This window comes from Herpailurus yagouaroundi, unplaced genomic scaffold (genome assembly GCF_014898765.1).
Source record: "Herpailurus yagouaroundi ecotype Mexico unplaced genomic scaffold, PumYag 141, whole genome shotgun sequence".
Taxonomy (NCBI): domain Eukaryota; kingdom Metazoa; phylum Chordata; class Mammalia; order Carnivora; family Felidae; genus Herpailurus; species Herpailurus yagouaroundi.
The window spans coordinates 34,567,943-34,590,709 of NW_024412396.1; the positions used below are offsets into that span (position 1 = coordinate 34,567,943).

General features: G+C 34.8%; 1 protein-coding gene across 7 annotated transcripts in view; it reads left to right on the top strand.

The window, feature by feature from the left end:
* KIAA0586 (KIAA0586 ortholog) overlaps positions 1–22,767 on the top strand; it is a 112,706-nt gene that overhangs the window by 17,514 nt on the left and 72,425 nt on the right. For 5 of the 7 annotated variants that reach the window (XM_040477274.1, XM_040477271.1, XM_040477268.1 and 2 more), the window contains exons 8-17: positions 527–694; positions 2,124–2,247; positions 7,920–8,052; positions 8,804–9,021; positions 9,441–9,513; positions 10,774–11,001; positions 11,965–12,139; positions 16,660–16,857; positions 18,321–18,508; positions 21,481–21,588. In XM_040477274.1, coding sequence (XP_040333208.1) covers positions 527–694; positions 2,124–2,247; positions 7,920–8,052; positions 8,804–9,021; positions 9,441–9,513; positions 10,774–11,001; positions 11,965–12,139; positions 16,660–16,857; positions 18,321–18,508; positions 21,481–21,588 — 1,613 coding nt within the window. The remainder of the gene's footprint in view (positions 1–526; positions 695–2,123; positions 2,248–7,919; positions 8,053–8,803; positions 9,022–9,440; positions 9,514–10,773; positions 11,002–11,964; positions 12,140–16,659; positions 16,858–18,320; positions 18,509–21,480; positions 21,589–22,767) is intronic. The other 2 variants (XM_040477269.1, XM_040477273.1) reach the window with 1 other exon arrangement.

Below are 22,767 nucleotides of genomic sequence, written 5' to 3' on the forward strand. Positions count from 1 at the left end.
TTTTAATGATGAAAGGATAGTTTATTGTAAACACAATTTACTTAACAGTTATTGGACATTCAGGCAGATTTCAGAGTTTTTTCCTTATAAATAATACTGTGATGAAGTCATCATATATGTAATGTCATTCTTTTAGGTTGTGTCCTCAGGATAAATTCCCAAGAGTAAGATTACTAGATCAAAGTGTATAAAAACTTCAAGACTTCCTATACTTAGTGCCAGTTGGTTTTATTAGTTTTCATGCCAGGAGCAGTGTCTGGCTATGCCATTTTCACTACAGCTTAAATAGTACTGCATGTTGTCATATTGTTTTTTATTTTTTTTGTTTATTAGCTGTAAGTGTAAAATGTTTATAGCCTTTATTTCTTTTGATTTCTAGTGAGGATGGAGTTATTTCTATTTACTTGTAATTTGTATATCCTATATAATTTGCTTTATTTTTAAAATATGGGGAAGAGTAACACTCTACAAAATTGTTGTTCTTTTTAAAATAAATTGAATTTATTTCCTTTATTTTCTTTTAAAGCACCTTCTAGAGAGGTTGAAGATATGGGTTTTGATAAACAGAAATCTCCATTGGAGACACCAGCACCTCGAAGGTTTGCTCCTATACCGGTTTCAAAGGATGATAAGATCTCAAAGAGGGGAAATCCCATGGAGGAAAAAGAAAATATGGAGATAGTAGGTCATTCAGGTAATAAAACAATCATGACTAGCATCCACTACTTTATCTAGACCTACCTCAAATTAGAAACAGATTTCCACACCCCTGATTTTATAATTCTCTTATGCACCAAGTAGTAATGATAGTAGGAATTCTATTTTCAGTATTTCTCTTTAAATGATACTTACTGGGCAAATCAAGCTTCTTTAGATTCTTTGTAGAAGGAGTTGGAGATACACGTTTATAATTATTCTGATTATTTTCAACAGGTTATTACTTAAGCCTTTAATGAATAAGTTTTATTATTAATAAAAATAATACTTTACTAAAGGTAAGGCTGATCATTAGAGCATGTTTTCTTATATTGTTAGGTGTGAATTTCAGTAGTGAAACTCAGAGAAGTTTACATTTATTACTGTGTTCAGTTGGAAAAAGTGTTAAGGTACTATTTAATAGCAAACAAGAACTTTTATTTATTATTTTTTTTAAAGGTTATTTATTTTGAGAGACAGAGAGAGAGACAGCACGAGTGGTGGCGGGGGGGGGGGGTGGGCAGAGAGAGAGGGAATGAGAGAATCCTACGCAGGCTCTGCTGACAGCATGGGGCCTGATGCCGGGCTCCATCTCAGGAACCATGACATCATGACCTGAGCCAAAATCGAGTTGGACGCTTAACTGACTGAGCCATCAGTCACCCCAGACAAGAACTTTTATAAGTGACCTGAAATAATAATTTGTTACGGACCCTTAAAATAAAGCCCTTCTAGTAAAAGTAAGTGAAAATGTTAAATATAAACTTTTATTCTGGGAATCACTTAAATGCATTCAAGCCTTGTCTTGGATGCATTTAAAGAGTTTTAAATATACTAAAATCTTTGCTAAACCAGCTTTACCAAAAGATAAAAGTTGTTATGTAGTCTCATTAAAGATGAGACTAATGGAGAGATTCAACTAACAGTTGCTGTAAAGAAACAGTCAAAGGGGTGCCTGGGTGGCTCTGTCCGTTAAGTGTCCGACTTTGGCTCAGGTCATGATCTCACGGCTAGTGAGTTCGAGCCCCACATCAGGCTCAGTGCTGACAGATCAGAGCGTGGAGCCTGCTTCGGATTCTGTGTCCTCCTCTCTCTCTGCCCCTACCCTACTCATGCTCTGTCTCTGTCTCCCAAAAATAAATAAACATTAAAAAAAATTTTTTTAAAGCAGTCAGATCTCCCTTTAACTCTTGATAAAAATCTTACAATTTACTGGGCTTTGTGATGATGATATGTCTCATTCAAATTCCTTTTTTCTGTGATAGAAATAAATTCAGGCCTGAATTTTAAACAGTGTAGTTTTCATGAGTTATAAATATTTGGTTTGACTTGATGAGTGTATTTAAAGCCTACAAACATATGTGAGCTCTTATATAAAAAAAATGAATTAGTACTTTAAATATAATACTGTATTTCTCTTATTGTAGGAAATGTAAGACTATTGGAACAGATTTTGAATAACCATGATTCTTCGACAAGAAAAAGTGAATCTTCAGATAAAACCTTACTAAATAGGTCAAAAACAGAATGGAATCCTGAGAGCAGAGACAGGTAAACAAGACATTAGAATAAAAACTATATTGAAAAGAACTTTGTTTCTAAAATGTCTTTAGGAATTTTGAAAAATGTATAGCATTGCTTTTAGTTTTTTTTAATGTTTATTTTTGAGAGAGAGAGAGAGAAAGAGAGAGAGCGAGCAAGCACAAGTCGGGGAGGGGCACAGAGAGAGAGAGAGGGAGACACAGAATCCTAAGCAGGCTCCAGGCTCTGAGCTGTCAGTACGGAGCCCGACACAGGGCTCGAACCCACGAACCTGGAGATCATGACCTGGGCCGAAGCGGGACGCCTAACTGACAGAGCCACCCAGGTGCCCCGTTGTATAGCATTGCTTTTATTTATTTATTTTTTAATTTAATTTTTTTTTTTTTAACGTTTATTTATTTTTGGGACAGAGAGAGACAAAGCATGAACGGGGGAGGGTCAGAGAGAGGGAGACACAGAATCTGAAACAGGCTCCAGGCTCTGAGCTGTCAGCACAGAGCCCGACGCGGGGCTCGAACTAACGGACCGTGAGATCGTGACCTGAGCCGAAGTCGGACGCTCAACCGACTGAGCCACCCAGGCGCCCCTAGCATTGCTTTTAAAAGTAATCTTAGATTTACGATTTTCTGCTGCTATCATATCTAGCCCTTTTCTATACTATAGGTATAAAATGAATGTATCTAATTTTCTCAAAATGCAGATTATTTTTTTTAATGTTTATTTATTTATTTTTGACACAGAGAGAGAGAGAGAGAGAGAGAGAGAGAGAGAGAGCAAGCACACACAAGCAGGGGAAGTACAGAGAGAGAGGGAGACACAGAATCTGAAGCAGGCTCAGCTGTCAGCATAGAGCCTGACTGGGCTTAAACTCAAGAACTGTGAGATCATGACCTGAGCCAAAGTAGGACACTTAACGACTGAGCCATCCAGGCGCCCCCAGATTTCTTTTTTTTTTTTTTATGTTTCTTTTTTTTCTTTTTTTTTTTTTTAATGTTTGTTTATTTTTGAGAGACAGAGACAGAGTGTGAGCAGGGGAGGGGCAGAGAGAGGGAGTCACAGAATCCGAAGCAGGCTCCAGGCTCTGAGCTGTCAGCACAGAGCCTGACGGGGGGTTCAAACTCACGAACTGTGAGATCATGACTTGAGCCGAAGTCAGACACTTAACCAGCCGAGCCACCCAGGTGCCCCTTACCCCAGATTAATTTCTAATGAATGCAGATTATTTATTTCTGATGAAATGATATTTGAGATTTGCTTCAAAAATAATCCATTGTGGGGTAGAGGAAACTGGATTGGGAGTATGGATGAAATGAGGATAGCCATGAGTGAATGGTTAATGTAGATAGGGGTATATGGAGCTCATCATACTATTCTTTGTACTTTTGTGTCTGTCTGAAATTTTACATAATAGTTTTTAAAAAATCAAGTAAATCTAGGTCATGATAATTTTATTTATCTTGAGTATCATGGAAACTATAGTAATAAACAGCCACATTTTTAGTATTTTCATGTGAAGACAGTGTACAGTTTTAGGCCATTTGCTTTTGATGTAATTACTGATAAAAGATTTATGTCTGCCTTGTTGCTATGTGTTTTCTATATGTCCTAGATCTTTTTATTTTATTCTACTATTTGTCTCTATTGCCTCCTTTATATAAAATAGATACTAATGTTATTCTCTTGTTTCTTTCACTATACATTTTGAGTTGTTTTCTGAGTGATTGCCCCAGGGATTACAATTAGCATCTTAATTTAAAACAATCTAGTTTGGATTAGTACCCCCAATTTAATTTCAATAGGATTCAAAAACTTTGTTCCAGTATAACTCCTTCCCTTCCTCTTTTTATTCTGCTGCTATTGTAATACATAGTACATCTTTATACATTATAAACCCATCTATAAAGCTTGATAATTATTGCTTTATACAGTTGTTGAAATAAGATAGAAAAAAAGTTAGGAACAAAAATTCATTTTATATTGTTTTTACATTTACCTATATAGTTAACTTTTACCAGTACTCTTTATTTCTTCATATGTATTTGACTTAGTTTCTAGTCCTTTTATTTGACCCTGAGAGACTCTCTTTAGTATGTCCTAAATACTAAAGGGAAATCTGCTGGTGATGAATTCTCTGTTTTGTTTACCTAGGAATGTCTTAATTTATCCTTTACTTTTTTTCAGTACGGTTGACATACAATATTACATTAATTTTTGGTATACAGCATAGTGATTCAGCAGCTCTGTATGTTATGCTGTGCTAACCACAAGGGTAACTATGGTCTGTCATACAGTGCTACTACAATACTATTGTAATATTATAATATTCCCCAAGCTGTACCTTTCATCTCCCTGACTTAGTAATTCCATAATTGAAAGCCTGTACATTTCCCTCCCTTTTACAACTTTTTGCCCATTCCCCTGGCTCCCTCCCATCTGGCAACCACCAGTGTGTTCCCTGTATTGATGGGTTTGTTTCTTCTTTGTTTATTTGTTTTGTTTTTTAGATTCCAATGATACAAATGAAATCATACGGTATTTGTCTTTTCTGACTTACTTCATTTAAAAGAATACCTTCTAGGTCCACCCACGTTGTTGCAAATGGCAAGATCTGATTCTTTTTTATGGCTGAGCAATATTCTAATATTCCATTTTCTTTATGCATTCATCTGTCGATGGATACTTAGGTTGCTTCCATATCTTGGGTATAATGCACTGTAGTAAACATAGGGGTACATACATCTTTTTGAATTAGAGTTGTTATTGTTGTTTTTCCTTTTGGTAAATACAAGTAGTGGAATTACTGGACTATATGGTATTTCTACTTTTAATTTTTTAAGGAACCTTCATATTGTTTTCCACAGTGATTGTACCAATTTACATTTCCACTAAGAGTGTACAAGTGTTTCTTTTTCTCCGTGTCCTTGCCAATACTTTTTATTTCTTGTCTTTTTGATACTCACCATTTTGACTGGTGTAAGGTAATAATCTCATTTTGGTTTGCATTTTCATGATGATTAGCAATGTTGAACATCTTTTCATGTGTTTGTTGGCTGTCTGTATGTGTTCCTTGGAAAAGTGTCTGTTCAGGTCTTCTGCTTATTTTTTTAGTCAGATTGTTTTTTTGGTGTTGAGTTATATAGATTATTTACATATTTTGGATATTAGCCACTTATCAGATATATCATTTGCAAATATCTTCTCCTATTCAGTAGGTTGCCTTTTCATTTAGTTGATGGTTTCCTTCACTGTGCAGAAGTTTTTTATTTTAGTGTAGCCCCAATAGTTTATTTTTGCTTTTGTTTCCCTTGCCTAAGGAGACATACCTAGAAAAATGTTGCTAAGGCCAACATCAACCATATTACTGCCAATGTTTTCTTTTAGGAGTTTTATGGTGTTAGGTCTCATGTTTAGGTCTTTAATCCATTTTGAGTTTATTTTTGTGCATGGTATAAGAAAGTGGTGCAGTTTCTTTTTTCTTTTTTTTGCATGCAGCTGTCCAGTTTTTCCAGCACTGTTTATTAAAGAAAGTGTCTTCTCCACCATTTGTATATTCTTACCTGTTTTATCATAGATTAATTGACTATATAAAAGTATGGGCTTATTTCTGGGCTCTCCATTCTATTCCATTGATCCATGTGTTTATTTCTCCTTTACTATTGAAGGGTAGTTTTGCTGGATATAGAATTTTTGCTTGACATTCTTTTTCTTTCAGCGCTTTGAATATGTCAACTCTGCCTTCTGGACTGCAGTGGTTTCTGATACAAAGTCAGCTGTTAATCTTATTGAAGAACCTCTGTATATGATGAGTTATTTTTCTCTTTCTGCTTTCAAGATTCTCCCTCTGTCTTAGGCATGTGACAGTTTGACTCTGATGTATCTTGGTGTGGATCTCTTTGAGTTTATCCTATGTGAAGTTTCTTGAGCTTCTTGGATGAATGGATTAATATTTATTAAATATGGGGTTTTTTTGGTCATTATTTCTTTATAGAGTTAAATAGTACATATAACCTTTCTCTTCTCTTAGGACTATGTTGTTTGTTGGTATGCTTGATAGTATCTCATAGATATCTGAGGCTCTTAATTTTTCTTCATTCTTTTTCTTCCCCCTCTGTTTCTTAGATTGGATAATCTCTGCCTATCTTCAGGTTCACTAATTCTTTTTCTGCCTACTCAAACAAATATGCTGTTTGGTCCCTCTAGTGAATTTCACATTTTAGTTATTGTATTTTTCAACTCCAGAATTTCTGTTTAGGTTTTTATTTCTTTGTTTAAAATAGTTTCTATCTCTTTATTGATATTCTTTATTTGGTAAGATTTCATTCTTATACTTCCCTTTAATTCTTTGAATATAATTTTCCTTTAGTAATAGCTAATATATAGTCCTTGCCTAGGAAGTCGAATATTTGGGATTTCTCAAAGACAGTTTCTGTTAACTATGTTTTTTCCTGTGTACGAGCTATACTTTTTTGTTTCTTTGTGTGTCTCATAACTTTTTGTTGAAAATTGGACATTTCAAATAATACAGTGTGGCAACTCTGAAAATCAGATTCTTCCATCCCCTAGCAATTGTTGTTGCTGTTTTTATTGCAGTTTGTTTAGTGACGAGTTCTGTAAAGCTTGTGGTCTTTGTCATGTGTGGTGGTTCTCTATTTGGTGAGCTAAGTCTACTAATGATTAGAAAGAGACTTCCTTAACTACCTTGAACCTGTAAGTCTCCTTCTGAGTATCAAGGGGCTCTGTGTGTGTGTGCGTGTATGTGTATGCACACATGCACACACGCATGGATACACAACATGTGTGAATGCATACATGTGGTATTGGGGCACACCTTCAGTACTCTGGCACAGAGTCTCAAGGTCAGCCTGACATACGAGATTAGGCTTTTCTCAGAGCGTGCTTGGGCATTCATGGAGGCCTATATATGCACATGGCCTTCTGGATCCCCAGTTAGGGCTTTTCAAAGCTCCACCATAGATATCCTATACCCCCCGAGTTTTAGTCTATTGTCATTCCTTGTTTACCTCAACTGCTATAGCCACCTCGGGCAGCTAAGATGTTAAACAGTTGCTACTATTTTCAAAAATTGAGCTGGCATTAGGGCTTCTCACTGAACTAGCTCTGAGTCTGGGAAAATAAAGAGAAATCCTGTGAATGGCACTTTTTGAGGAGCTCCAAACCTGTTCTGCCCTTTTGAGTGGTGGTTAGGCTGTTGTTTTTCACAGCTAGAGGGGTGATAAAGCTGATTTTCAAGGCTACCACAGGGTTAAGGAAAGGGTCTTAGAATGAAGCATAAACGCCATAAAAAATGCCATAAAGCTTGCTGTTCTTACCGAGAGTCAGCTGTTTTCTTAATGAAATGTTCCTTGAGTTGTTGCAAGCCTTTGTTTAATATCCAGAGTTCTGAAAAAGCTGATTTTGACCATTTTTGTCTGTGTTCTCTTTGCTTTTATGGAGGAGTGGTCTTTTAGAGGTTCGTACTCTACCCTGCTGCTCTTTTCCTACTAAACCAGTCTGGTCATATGTTTAATCACTTGACTGATTAATTTCATTTTACTATTTAATGGAACACCATTTACCATTTAATGGAACTGTATAACTAAGAATGCATCAAAGATTTATGTCTTCAAATGTTTGCTGAATTTATGACAATTTAGGAAACTCTATTTTTAAATCTTTCATAGCATTGACACTCTCTCCTCTCAAAGATTTCCTTCCTGTGAAGAACTAGGAGCAGCTAAATTGACTGTGCAGAGGTCTGATGATTTTCTTCATGATCCTGGCCAAAAGAGGAAAGAAACAAATGGCATAGTCCAGGTAAAGTGGGAACAAGATATTAAAATTGATGAGGAATAGAAAGGTAAAAATTATGAAGAAATATAAAAGTTATCAGGACAGAAAGCAAGCAGAAGGATGAAGACAAGGCACTGAAAAAGATAGGCCAGCCCCGGCTTTTCTCTTTATAAAACTTTTCCAGAACCCCTAAGTGATGTCTACTTATAGCCCTTTGCCAGGAATGCTACATGGCCACTGCTAGCTTTCCACCTTCTGTTGGAGAGGGTAAAAGGGAGAAAGAGAACTGTGAATGACCTTTGTTTCTCTGGTCCAAAGTGTCTGCCATGCTTACCTAGTGCCAACTTGCTTACTTTGTTTTTGCTTTCTTTCCCAGATAAAACTTTTATTGGCCACTGGACTGCCTAGCACTTCTACAGACTTACCAGCCCTATTTCACTTAACATTCACATTAATACCTCCGAATAGAAAGAAACTTTAATTACCAATTTTATTTTTTAATTTTAATTTTTAATTACAGTATAGTTGACATTCAATATTATATTAGTTTCAAGAGTACAGTATAGTGGCTCAACAAATAGACATTATGAAATGCTAACCATAAGTGTAGTTACTTATGCCAAGTACTTGTTTTATAGCTCTTGAGTTTGACACATGGAGTCCTTAGACTGTATTGGCATAGTGTATGGCCCCAACTATAGGCAAGAGCTCTTGCTTGCGTTAAAATAATTAGTATGAACTTTATATGGTAACATGTTTGCCTTTTTCCTTTAAGCCAAAAGAGTCTCTGATTATGTCAAGACTTGCTGATCTTCCACAGAATTCCATTAAGCTTCAGACAACCAATAACAGATCTGTCTTGAAAGATGCTGAGAAGATTTTGAGAGGAGTACAAAACAATAAAAAAGTCCTTGAAGAAAACCTGGAAGCTATTATTCGTGCAAAGGATGGAGCTGCCATGTATTCATTTATCAATGCTCTATCTACTAACAGGTAAGACAGGGTGTTGGCATCCCAAGATTATTTGTGAAACTGCCAGTTGTTAGGCTTTCTTAAGTTTTTTCTATGCATTTCATTTTGCTTAATGTGTTTCAGTGTTTTGAAAAGGTTCTTTATTTCCTTTGATGATGTGGACTCATTATAAAGTTGGTATGTAGATATCTACCTGTTGCTATTACTTTTTACAGATGTGAAATTTTCCCTTTTTTTTCTTTCTTTGGTATATATCTTTTGGGATCTATTCAAGCATCCTTCAAACATTTGGTGAAAACTAATAACGTTGCTTTTTTTTTTTTTTCAAATGAAGCCTATTGGGCTACACAGTAGATTCAAAACTAGATAAGAGATCTGATCTCGGCTCTATTCTTAGAATATTAAATGCTAATTTAAGACCATTCTTTTTTCTTTTATAGAGAGATGTTAGAGAAGATCCGCATCAGAAAGACAGTAGATGAGTGGATTAAGACTATTTCTGCAGAAATTCAGGTAGGTTTTGGAAAAAACAGAATTAGGTGAATTCTCAGATAATTTCCAAGTATCATACTTACTCTCAAAATATCCTTATATATAAGTCTGCTTATAATTTTTAATTTCATTGTTACTCTTTACTTAGTAATGAGTCTCATTTTACTTATTAGCAAGTGCTTTTTCTCGTAAATTATATAGCTCTTATCTGGAAAATTGTTGGACAATCACGAAAATATGAGTAATTTGAAAGAAAATTTAGCAAAAGCATTTAGAAATAAAAAAGTATACTTACAAAAACATTTCAAGACCGCAGATGTAGAAGCACTGACTTGACGAAGTAAAAACACCAAAGTTATTTAAAGGGAAAATACTACACAAGATTTCTTAGGTTTCTAAGTTTATAGAAGTCAGTTCCAGATGAAAAAGGCCCTACTTTCTCACCTCCCAAAGCTCACAGTGTATTTTCAGACATTAGCACTGCGAAAATCAAGGAGAGCTGTTTTCATTAGAGGCTAAGTAATTTAAAGGAAATTTTTAAAATTTTAAATATTTGAGGGGGCAAAGTAGACAAGGTAATCCTGTTATTTTCATCTTGGGGTGCAAAGTGTTTTTTTCTGACTGTAAGATGTGTGTGTATGCTTACTCACAATGGTAGCAAGATGAAGTGTCAGTTCGGTTTCCACAGCAATAAATGCTAAAATGTACTTACAAAGTGTTGTTTAAGAATGTATATCTCTAATGTTATGAAGAAATGATATTATCTATATGATGCACAAAAAAAATTGAACTAATAGAAGATTGGGAGATTAGTTTTAGCTGTGTAGACAGCTAGCAATATATGTTATACTAATACTGTGAATTCATTACAAAGTATGTTCAAATTTTCAAGTGATTTTAGTTTATAAATACTTATTTCAGAGTTGTATTATGAAGTTGTTTACTTTTTTTAAAGTTTATTTTTTAAATTTAACTCTTTGAACATTTACTATAGTCCTATGGTTCAAACATCAAAAAATGTAAGATTTGTAATGAAAAGCTGCCTTCCTACTCTTGTACCTCATCTATTTCTCATCCCCCCGCTCCATAAGGCACCAGTCTTTTTGGTTTTCCTTATTCTTCCAGAGAGTTTTTATTCATATATAAGGCAATATAATTAATTTATAAAGCATTTAAATCTGCTAAATTATATTTTTATAATAGAAAATAAATTCTAATACTTTAGATGTGAAACCACTTCTTGGATAGATTTTAAGTAATTTGAATTTTGGTTATGTTAAGGATGAGCTGTCAAGAAAAGATTATGAACAAAAGAGATTTGATCAGAAGAATCAAAGGACCAAGAAAGTTCAGAATATGAGTAAAGATGTTAAAACTAACATACAAGACAAAATGGCAAACAATTCTATAATTCAAAGAAAACATTCTCAGAAACAAAAAGAGGAGCATTTTAGAAATCCACTCATGAGGAACATTCCTGCTTCAAACTTACAGAAAGAGAGAAAAGAAGTAAGATCCTACTCTGATTTTGTGACATGAATATTGCATTATAATTGATCATTTCCTTTAAGCTATAAATAATAAAGCAAATATTAAAATGCAACTAAAAATATGAAATATATAAAAATAGAAATGTAAACTATCTTTAAACTATTGATATTTAGATTTTGGATATTCATAATGTGGAAAAGCAGTGCATAAAATACATAGTTTCCTCCTTCTTAGATCTCACACTTAGAATCATAGTATTTTAGTTATAGCAGGTATATCTAGAGATCATCTGGTCCAAACATTAGATTCTCTAGTTTGTGGTACTAAGAATTAGGTTTCATCTTTGTATGTATTTATATGAATATACATATTTTTTGTTTATTTTTCAGTTTAACAAATATGTCTAGTGCCTGGTGGTTGTGAGGTATGATATTCAGTGCTACAGAGGGAACGTTTTTGGCTGCTGTAATTAGGCTGTAACTTTCTTAATGCCAAACATGGATTGTTGGGCACCTTAATAAGGCATCTAATTCAATGCTTAGCACTTAGTAGATCTAATTTAGTAAATGCTACCTTATTGTGGCATTTAGATTATGATTGAAGACAGGATTAGGAATGTAGAAAATCATTTAAAGACATGATTTATGTTATCTTATTGTGATTGAATGTATATATTTATACTTATATAAAATGTATTTAAACCTTACTTTTTGCTGCTGAAAATATGCTTAGTAGTATAAGAATCTTTATGATTTTTGAGTGGATGGTTTTTATACTTAATTTTTATGCCTTCGAAAACCCTAAAATGTTAAAGCTGTAGTGTGGAAACTATACCCAGAATTTAAGAGCCATTTAAAGTAGAGGACTTTTCTGACCTGGTCATTCTTATTATAATACGAAAGTGACAAAAGAAAGCTTTAGAAAAATGAGATGTGTTTGATAACCATTTTTTTGGTGAGTCGAATAACTTTGTGTACTTAGGGATTTTTAAAAGCAACCACAGTGATACAAGATGAGGATTATATGTTACAAATTTATGGAAAACCAATTTATCAGGGCCATCGCAGCACTCTTAAAAAAGGACCGTATCTCCGATTTAATTCTCCATCTCCTAAGTCCAAACCCCAGAGACCAAAAGTAATAGAACAAGTTAAAGGTAAGGAACCTCATTTTTTTTGTGGTAAACTTCATTTTTTATTTTATCAGTTTAATATGTAAAGTTATTTTTTTCTTTTTTTTATCATTCCTAAATACAGTTCAAATTATATAATGCTTAGGGATGGAAAACAATTCCTTCTAAGAGAGTAAGAAGAAATAGACCAGTTCAAGGCATAAAATACAAATAAATGGGAAAAAATGTAGATCAGATTCAAGTCACAAGATAGGAGTAAGTGGGACAAGACAGGATTAAGTGGTAGCTTCATATAAAGCATGATAAAATTTGCATTTATGAGATGATGTCTTGAACAATTTAAATTATAATCTAGGGAAAGTAGACGTTTCCTTGAAGACATTGTTCTATCCCGTTCTTTCTGAAAGAAGAATAGCAGCTGTCTATTATCATAAAAGTGCTTATGGGCATTTTTGCAGTTTTCTTTATTCTCAAAGAACTTTAGGTAGTAAAGGTGAAAAAAAAGGTTTTAGTACTTTTGTATACCACCAAAAAGAACTTCAAAGGTGCCTCAATGGCTCAGTCAGTTAAGCATCTGACTCTTGATTTCCACTGAGGTCATGATCTCGTGGTTTGTGGGATCACACCCCATGTTGGGCTCTGTGCTGCACTGACAGAGCGGAGACTGCTTGGGATTCTCTCTCTCTCTCTCTCTCTTTCTCTCTTTTGCCGCCTCTTTTCATACACTCACTCTCTTTCTGTCTCACAATAAATAAACTTAAAAAAAATTCACTTACTACTGTATGTTTTGACTCACATCTGCCATTTCCCTAGTGTATTTATTTATTTATTTATTTTTTTAAATTTTTTTTTCAACGTTTATTTATTTTTGGGACAGAGAGAGACAGAGCATGAACGGGGGAGGGGCAGAGAGAGAGGGAGACACAGAATCGGAAACAGGCTCCAGGCTCCGAGCCATCAGCCCAGAGCCCGACGCGGGGCTCGAACTCCTGGACCGCGAGATCGTGACCTGGCTGAAGTCGGACGCTTAACCGACTGCGCCACCCAGGCGCCCCTCCCTAGTGTATTTAAACATAACTCTTCATTAAACGTTGAGTCTGTTGACTTTGGTTACATTTTGAAGTGCCTCAGCTTGTACTTTAGCAGCCAGTAAGCCACTTCAACAATATGCAGTATGATAACTAGTGGATACCAGCTCAGTTTTGTTTCTTACCCTTTCTGGAAGTTGGAGCTGTGGCTTTGCTTTAGTTTTCTGTTCCTTTCATTTCTAAAGGTTAGGTGATCATATATAGGGTGTCAGTTTATCTAGAAATCCTACTGGTGTGATTTAGTAAAGCATATAGCTTATGGATGATATTTACCCTATTTCCTCTTCTTTATTGGGACTTTGATATTAACTTATATTTGGGCTTTTGAAAGCCATTGCAAAAAATAACTTGAAGTCTTAAAATACTTAAAATTCCAAAAATAATTTTATTAAGTTACCCTTTTAATGGTAGAAGTGACTGAACCTGTAGAAACATGCTTATCTGTGGGTCTTGCTGTCTGTTATTTTCTCTACCTGGACAGCTTATCCTTCAGAAATGTGCATGGCTTACTCCTGCACTTCTTTGGATCTCCCCTCTGAGAGGTTAGCTCTTCAGAGAGGTCTACCTTGACCATCCTATCCAAAATCGATCTCCTGTACCTCTATGTACCCTTGCCCTGCCTTATTGTTCTTCATAATTGCACTTTTCACAATCTGATGTTATATATTTTTTTTCTTTTTATTTTTTTAAATCTTTTCTTTACATTTTTTTTAAAGGTTTATTTTTGAGAAACAGAAAGAGACAGAGTGCAAGTGGGGGAGGGGCAGAGAGAGAGGGAGACACACAATCTGAAGCAGGCTCCAGGCTCCGAGCTGTCAGCACAGAGCCCGACGCGGGGCTCAAACTCACGAACCACGAGATCATGACCTGAGATAAAGTCGGATGCTCAACTGACTGAGCCACCCAGGAGCCCCTTTTTCCTTTTGCTTTTTATATGCTGCTGCTCTTCTTCTTCTTCTTCTTCTTCTTCTTCTTCTTCTTCTTCTTCTTTTCTCCTCCTTCTCCTCCGAGTGTAGCTAACACACAATGTTACGTTAGTTTTAGGTGTACAACATGGTGATTTGACGAGTGTATACATTATGCTATGTTCACAAGTGTAGCTACCATCTGTCCTGTTACCATTTATAGTACCATTTCAGTTATAGTACCATTGACTATATTCCTTATGTTCTGCCTTTTATTCCCCTGAGTTATTTGTTCCATTACTGGAAGACTGTATTTCCCATTCCCCTTCACTCATTTTGTCCAACCCTCTATCCACCTCCTCTCTGGAAACTATCAGTGTATTCTCTGTGTTATTATGTGTCTGATTTTGCTTTTTGTTTATGTGTTTGTTTTTAGATTCTGCTTATGAGTGAAATCATATGGTATTTGTCTTTCTCATTCTGAGATACTTCACTTAAAACAATACCCTCTAGGTCCATCCATGTTTTCTCAAATAGCACAAACTCATCCTTTTTTATGGCTGCATAATATTCCACTGTATATATATATATATATATATATATATATACACACACACACACACACACACACAGACACACACACACACCACATCTTTTTTACCCACTTGTTTATCAATGGACACTTGAGTTGCTTCTGTATCTTGGCTATTGTAAATAATGGTGCAGTAAATACAGGAGTGCATTTGTCTTTTTGAATTAGTGTTTTTGTTTTCTTTGGATAAATATACAGGAGTGGAATTATTGGATCATATGGTATTTCTATTTTTTAAATTTCTGAGAAAACTGCATACTGTTTTCCACAGTGGCTGTACCAGTTTACATTCCCACCAACAGTGCGTGAGGGGTCCTTTTTCTCCACATTTACTTGTTACTTCTTGTGTTTTTATTTTAGCCATCTCACAGGTGTAAGGTGATAATCTTGTTCTAGTTTTGATTTGCATTTCCCTGATGATATTAGCATCTTTTCATGTGTTTATTGGCCACCTGTATGCCTTCTTTAGGAAAATGTCTGATTTTATATATTTATTTGCTTATCGATTGTTTTCCTTACTAGACTGTAAACTCAGTGAGTACGTTTGGTTTATTCATTACTCTGTTTCCTGTGTCTGGGGCAATGCCTAACATATAAAATGCTGAAAAAATTTTAAATGAACATTCAAGAAAAATATTCATTTAATTGAATAAATGAATACTAGACAACAGAATGAAAAAAATATAGATGTGGTACTAAAATGTTTCTTCCTAGGATCATAAATCTATGTTTAACAGTCCAGATTCATAAAATTACTCCCATATTAAAAGAAAAAAGGTAGTAATGTCAGGAGTTTATTTAGAAAATAGTTTATTTTCCTTTATACTTTTACTTTTCTTCACTTTCCTCAGGTTCTGTAGAAATCAGACAAATTTCTAATTTTTTAAGAATTCAGGATTTAGGGGTGCCTGGCTGGCTCAGTTGGAACAGCATGGGACTCATGATTTCAGGGTCGTGAGTTCAAGCCTCAGGATGAGTGTGTAGGGATTACTAAAAAAAAAAAAAAAAAAAAAAAACTTAAAAAAAAGAACTCAGGATTTAATGTCTATAGATTTTCATACATAGGAATAGAAAAAGTGTATAATGATATTGACTCCTATAAGATTTTAATAGGTATATAATTTGATTATCTGTACATAATTTCAAAGGTTAAAGGCTGGTTATTCAGAATTATATCATGAGTAAAGATGTAATGAGAGGATGAAAAAAATCCAATTCCAAATATGATCATTAACTTTTTTGTACCCATAAGGGAAAATATGTAATGGGTTAAATAAATAATACAGTCTGAATATTCTGAATCTTTTACTCAACATTTTTTTCCTAGTCATTGAATCTGTCTTGTCATAATAGTTGAAGAAGTTATTACATATATTCATTGGTTCAGAAACCGTGGCCTGCGAGTCAGCTGCCTGTTCTTTTTTTTGTTTTTGTTTTTGTTTTTTAAGTTTACTTATTTTTGAGAGAGAGAGACAGAGCACGAGCTGGGCCCTCCCCAGAGAGAGAGACACAGAATCTGAAGCGGGCTCCAGGCTCTAGGCTGTCAGCACAGAGCCCAACACGGACTCAAAACTCACGAACCATGAGATCATGATGTGAGCCAAAGTCAGACGCTTAACCAACTGAGCCACCCAGGCACCCCCAGCTGCCTGTTCTTATAAATAGTATTGGAAATAGCCACACATTTATTTGTGCCTTGCCTATGACTGCTTTCATGCTGTAGTGGCAGAATTGACATGTAGCTGAGACTGCATGGCTCATGAGACTAAAATGTTTACTGTCTGGCCATTTAAGAAAAAGGTTTTGCCAACCCCTGGTTTATATGTTACTTCTATTTGGGAGCCTTGTAACTTTATTATATAAAAGGAGATCTTTCTGTAAAGATCTGTATTTCTAGCTGGCTGGATAGTAGATGTTCAAACAATATTTTAAAGTATCTGCCATTGATAATTATTATAGGCACTAAAGTAAAGTCAATAAGAACACAAACTGACTTTTATGCAATGAAACCTGTGAAAATGGATTCTAAATCGCAACACTCCATTCCTATGATGCTGCCTCCTGGTGATCAGCATTACTTGTTCAGCCCAAGCAGAGAAATGCCCACTCTTTCAGGTACACTGGAAGGTCACCTAATTCCTATGGCTATTCTTTTAGGTAAGTCCCAACAAAATACACAGGGTAAATTTTAAATTCTTGTCAACAGTGGCAGAACTTTCAAAATGACATGATAGTCCCTTACCTTTTCATCTATGTGTTGTATCTGTGGGTAGGGCCTCAGAATGTCTTATTTTGTATAATAGCAGTCTCTGAAATAATGGGCTCTCACCAAAGTTTCATTCACAGGAAACATTCCTTTGCTATTTTATAGTACATTGCTATAGATGAAACAAAGCAATAAAATGTTTAGATATGTTCTAGATATTCATAATAATTAAAGAATTCAAACATTCTAAGTAGTTCAGTGTCATGTGTCAGGTGAAGTACTTTAAAGTAAGTTTTATGTATGTTTGAACTAGGCTGTGGTAAGTAAAAATTGTGTGGTTGTGTCTCCTAGGCCAATAGTTGGTTATTTACCTATCTGAGGTCTCTCAGACTCATGACTGTAAAAATTTAACAAATCATTTTTGCTCCCACACTAACTCTTAAAATATAGTTAGCAGTTTTTTTTCTTTTGGTGTTCTTGCTATTCTTTCTTAATTTTGTTGAATGATTTAAATATGGACATTTTCCAACATAGGAGGGAATTTTTCATTTATGATATTATGGGTTAGTGACATGTCACCTTGGTAGCTGTGTCTGTTCAAACATGCCTTCTGTTAATGTAGTAGCTAATCCTTGCTGTGTGCCAGCTATAGACGTAAGCACTTTATATATACCAATTTATTTAATCTACCCTGTAAAACCCATGGTAATATACCAGTTTTATAGATGAAGGAACCAAGGCACAGAGAAATTAAGTAATTTGTCAAAGGCCACATAACTTGAGTGGAGCTGGGATTCAAACCCAGTCAGTCTGGCTTTATAAAGAGTCTACGCTTCTAAAGAATGTACTGTATTGTCCCTCTTTACTTTGAAATGTAGGCAATAAGTGGAATTTTTGAAGTGAAAGCTAAGTTTCTGACAGCTGTGATAACTACCAAATAGTGAGTATATGTGCTATTTATTGGTAGTCAATCACTAGTATTTTATTGTTGGTTTTATTTCTGTCCATGGTTGCTCTATGAAGATTTGAGACTAAAAGTAATCCGATGTAGTGCACTACATATTACTCGTAGCTCTGTCACTTATAAACAGGCATGACCTTTGACCAATTCTGTTGTTTCTAAACCTATTTCTTCAACTGTGAAATGTGGATAACATGAACACCTCCTAGGCTTATTTGAGGGCCAGATAGTGTATGTGAAGTGTCTGGCACATATGGGTGCCTGGTAAGTGTGAGTCACTGCTGAAGGGAAGCCATGGTGAGTATGTTGACGGTGATGATAATAGAAGAAGAGATGACTGCAGTTAGCACTCGGTTTTTAGGTGAGAATTCAGCCATAAACATCCAGGTTACGTATTTGATTTTACCCTTTATTTCTGAAATGGTTGACGCATCTCTTCCCCAAACTCTTTAGGACAAACCCAAAGTAATAGTGATTCCATGCCACCCACTGGAGTAATTGTAAACAAGCCACACCCTGTAACAGTGACTACTTCTATTCCTCCGTCATCTCGAAAAACGGAAACTGGAGTAAAGAAACCTAACATTGCAGTTATAGAAATGAAGTCAGAAAAGAAGGATCGTCCTCAGCTTACCGTACAGGTATGCCAGGGTGCACGAATAGACAATTTTAAGGGAAGAAAATTTAGCACTTAAAATCTGTTACATTGCTTCGTGAAAAATTTGCTTTCATCATGGGCCTTTTGTTCTTTAAAACTATGATATTAACATGATGTCTCGATCCTTGTTCTACATGATTTAAGCTACTTGTTCTAAACTAGTGATTCATATCCAGATGACATGATGATATTCCAAAGGGAACAGTTCAAGAGTGTATTATAATTAATTTTAAAAGAATGAGTATGACTTTAAATATATACAAGATTTGAATGAATAGAAAGGGAACTTATATGTTAAGATTAATTATTCAAGTTTCCATTTTTCCTAATATATAATTTAAGTCAAATTGTAATTTAAAAAAGTCCCATCACAAGGCATGAGTTTTATTTTTTTGTCTGTTTTTTTTAGTTTAAACTTAAGGGTCATTTTGATGTTTGATATTATTTAATGATTCGATATATTATTTTATTTGATATTACTTAATGATTATGTAATGACTTGATACTATTTAATGACTTAAGATTTAAGGATCATTTTGATATTTGAACCTGTATAACGAAGTATTTCAGATAATAGCTTTGGTTATTTAAAAAAGAGTCTCTGGGTGGCTCAGTCAGTTATGTGTCCTCTTTTTTATTTTTAATTTTTATTTAATTTATTTTTTAAATTTACATCCAAGTTTGTTAGCATATATGTGTCCAACTCTTGATCTTGGCTCAGGTCATGATCTCATAGTTCGTGGGATCTAGCCCTGCGTCAGATAAATAAATAAATAAACTTAAAAAAATTAAAAAAATTAAAAAAAAAGTCTAGTATGTGGTAGATACTTCATGTATCAGTGGGCAATAGGATTCTTGTAAGCGGAATATTATATTTTATAATTAGTTAACAATGTGGAAAATAGATCAGTTTAAGACTCTACCCTCTTACTGTATGGCACATGAATTCTAAATAGGCAATAGGTGAAAGTATAACTGTAAAACATAAAAACAACAAAATTAGAAGATAATTGCATGGAATTTTTATCAAGGCTAAAGTTAAGTCTGGATATGAGAAAAGAAAACCTACATATGATAAAAGAATAGATTTGAATCTATAAAATCTAAAACTGAAGTTAATGTAAAAAATTCCGATACAAAAAGGAAAACTACAGTGAGAATAGATGAAAGGAATATGCTAGAAAGGATCAATTTTTAAATCTGAAAACTTGCATAAATTAATAAGAAAGCAGTTGCAAATCTGGAAATATTCAAAGAACATAAATACAGAAAAGGAAATACAGTTTATAACCAAGAAAATGAATAATTTCAATCTTTCTGGTCACCAAGATAATGCAAATTAAAATAACAATGATATACTTCCATTTAAAAACTTATTACTTAAACAATTATATTATTTAATTTGGACAAAGCGGTAAAACATAATTATGTTTTTGATGACATTAATTTTTTAATGTTTATTTTTGAGAGACAGAGACACAGAATGTGTGTAGGGGAGACACAGAGAGAGAGGGAGACACAGAATCTTAAGCAGGCTCCAGGCTTCAAGCTGTCAGCAGAGAGCTCCAGGCTTCAAGCTGTCAGCAGAGATCCCCAGGCAGGGCTCAAACTCACGAACCATGAGATCATGACTTGAGCCAAGACCTGAGCCAACTCGGATGCTTAACCAACTGAGCCACCCAGGCACCCCTGTTTTTGATGACATTAAATAGAACTTGTTTGGGTTGCATTTTGGCATTAATTACCAAGACTTTTAAATATTTATGGTCAGTGACTTCGGAATTTAATCTAGTCTCTGTGTATCTAGCATAATGAAATAATTCAAAGTTTAGGGGTAAAAAAACCCTGTATGTATGAAGAAGTTTTTTATGGTGATATGTATAATAGTGGAAATACTAGTAATATCTTAAATGTTTGCCAATAGAAAAGTGGTTAAATAATTAAGGCATGTATATTTGTTGAAATACACAGTTATTTAAAATATAATTATGAGCTGGGTGGCTCAGTCAGTTAAGTGTCCAACTCTTGATTTTAGCTCGGGTCATCATCTCACAGTTTGTGGTTTTGAGCCCCACAATGGGCTCTGCACTAACGGTACAGAGCCTGTTTGGGATTGTCTCTCTCCCTCTCTCTCAGTCCCACCCCAACTTGTGCTTGTAGTCTCTTTCTCTCTCAAAAATAAATAAATGAACTTAAAAAATATATAATTATGAAGATTCTACGGAATCAAGAAAGGTGCTTATGATTTTAATTAGAATGAGAAATCAGAAATGTAATTATTTTGGGGACACCTGGATGGCTCAGTTGGTTAAGCGTCCAACTTTTGGCTCAGGTCATTATTTCACAGTTCATGAATTTGAGCTCTGCATTGGGCTCTCTGCTGTCGCACAGAGCCGGCTTCAGATCCTCTGTCCCCCTCTCTCTCTGCCCCTCCCCTGCTTGTGCTCTTTCCCTCTCTCTCCAAAATAAACAAACATTAAAAAAAAAAAAAAGAAATGAAACTGTGTTAGATTTTAGCCATACATGAGTACATAGTAAAAAGATAAAAGGAAGAGTGAAAATAATTTAAGGTGTTAGGATTTTGAAGGTGCCTGGGTGGCTCAGTCGGTTAAACATCTGACTCTTGATTTCAGCTCAGGTCGTAATCTTACAGTTCATGAGTCCAAGCCCCATGTCAAGCTCTGCGCTGACAGCATGGAGCCTGCTTGGGATTCTCTGCTTCTCTCTCTCTCTGCCCTTCCTGCTTGTTCTCTCTCTCTCTCAAAAATAAACATTAAAAAAATATAGTAGGATTTTGTGTGTTCCCCTTTATTTTCTAAATTTTGTAAAATATGCTTTCATAACTCAAAAAATTTGTCATGCATTGACTTCACAATAAAAAGTATATGTTATTAATGTATAGATTGACAAATATTTGAGTCAAAATGATAAACTGGATGTTATGTTCTGTTTCAGGTGTTACCCAATGTGGATATTGATAGCATTTCGAATGGTAGTGCTGATGTCGACTCATCTCTGACTAGTCCCAAAGAAGCACGTCCTCCTCTGAAAACCTGGGTACAGGTATTCAGAAATTTATCTGACTATGGAGTTTAATATTATTCCATGAAAAGTCTCCCATTATAATTATAATCTATTAAAATAATTTCGGTTTTAAAGAAAGGATTCAAAATTAATCTGGAATTGCTGATGAACTTGAAAAAGGAAGTTGGTTTTAAGATCCTTGTGTTTATAAACACTGTGAAAGTGATAATCCTTAGTGTACCTTTTTATGTGTAACTTAAGTTGTAAGACTCTCATATATGAATAGAGGATTTCTATCTCTTTGGAGAAGAAACTTGATTTAAACAAGGAATTAAATTATAGGTTCCTGAATGTGAATTCATAGTCACGTTTGGAGTTCATGATTTGGGATGTTGCTTTTTCAATATAGTATTGATACGATGCAAAAATTGGCATTTCTCCCTAGTATTTATTTGCTATTGAATAATGAAGCTCTAACTTTACTATACAGTGAAATAATACTGTAATTTCCCCCAGCTTTCATCTATTGTAAGCAAATGTCATCAAGGATACAATTTTATTTATTTATTTATTTATTTTTTTAACGTTTATTTATTTTTGAGACAGGGAGAGACAGCATGAATGGGGGAGGGTCAGAGAGAGAGGGAGACACAGAATGTGAAGCAGGCTCCAGGCTCTGAGCTGTCAGCACAGAGCCTGATGCGGGGCTCGAACTCACGGACCGCGAGATCATGACCTGAGCCGAAGTCGGATGCTTAACCGACTGAGCCACCCAGGCGCCCCAAGGATACAATTTTAAGGAGAGGGAGAACGCCAACAATTTTTCATGATCCGAAATAGTAAAGTAGAACTGACCCTAAATGGCAATTATGCCTAATTGAATTTTTTCATCAGTGATTTTTTTCACCAGATGTTTATTAAAACATGATTACAAATAATTTTTTGGACTGTTTATCATTCTGCTCTCAGGAAGGAGCTAATATGGTTTTGGGGACTGGATTATATCAAGTGAAGCCTAGAGGCTAAATTTGTAAAATAACTATCTAATTTATTTGATTCTGTATCTGTCTTTTTGTGAATGTGTATATATGTGTACTTATGTATCTAACATATAAACACTTTAACTCTAGGAGAGAAATTACAATCCTATCAACTTTATCAATTGACTTAAATTGCATTGTTGGTGGAGTCATTGACAGAAACTTATATTTAATTTTT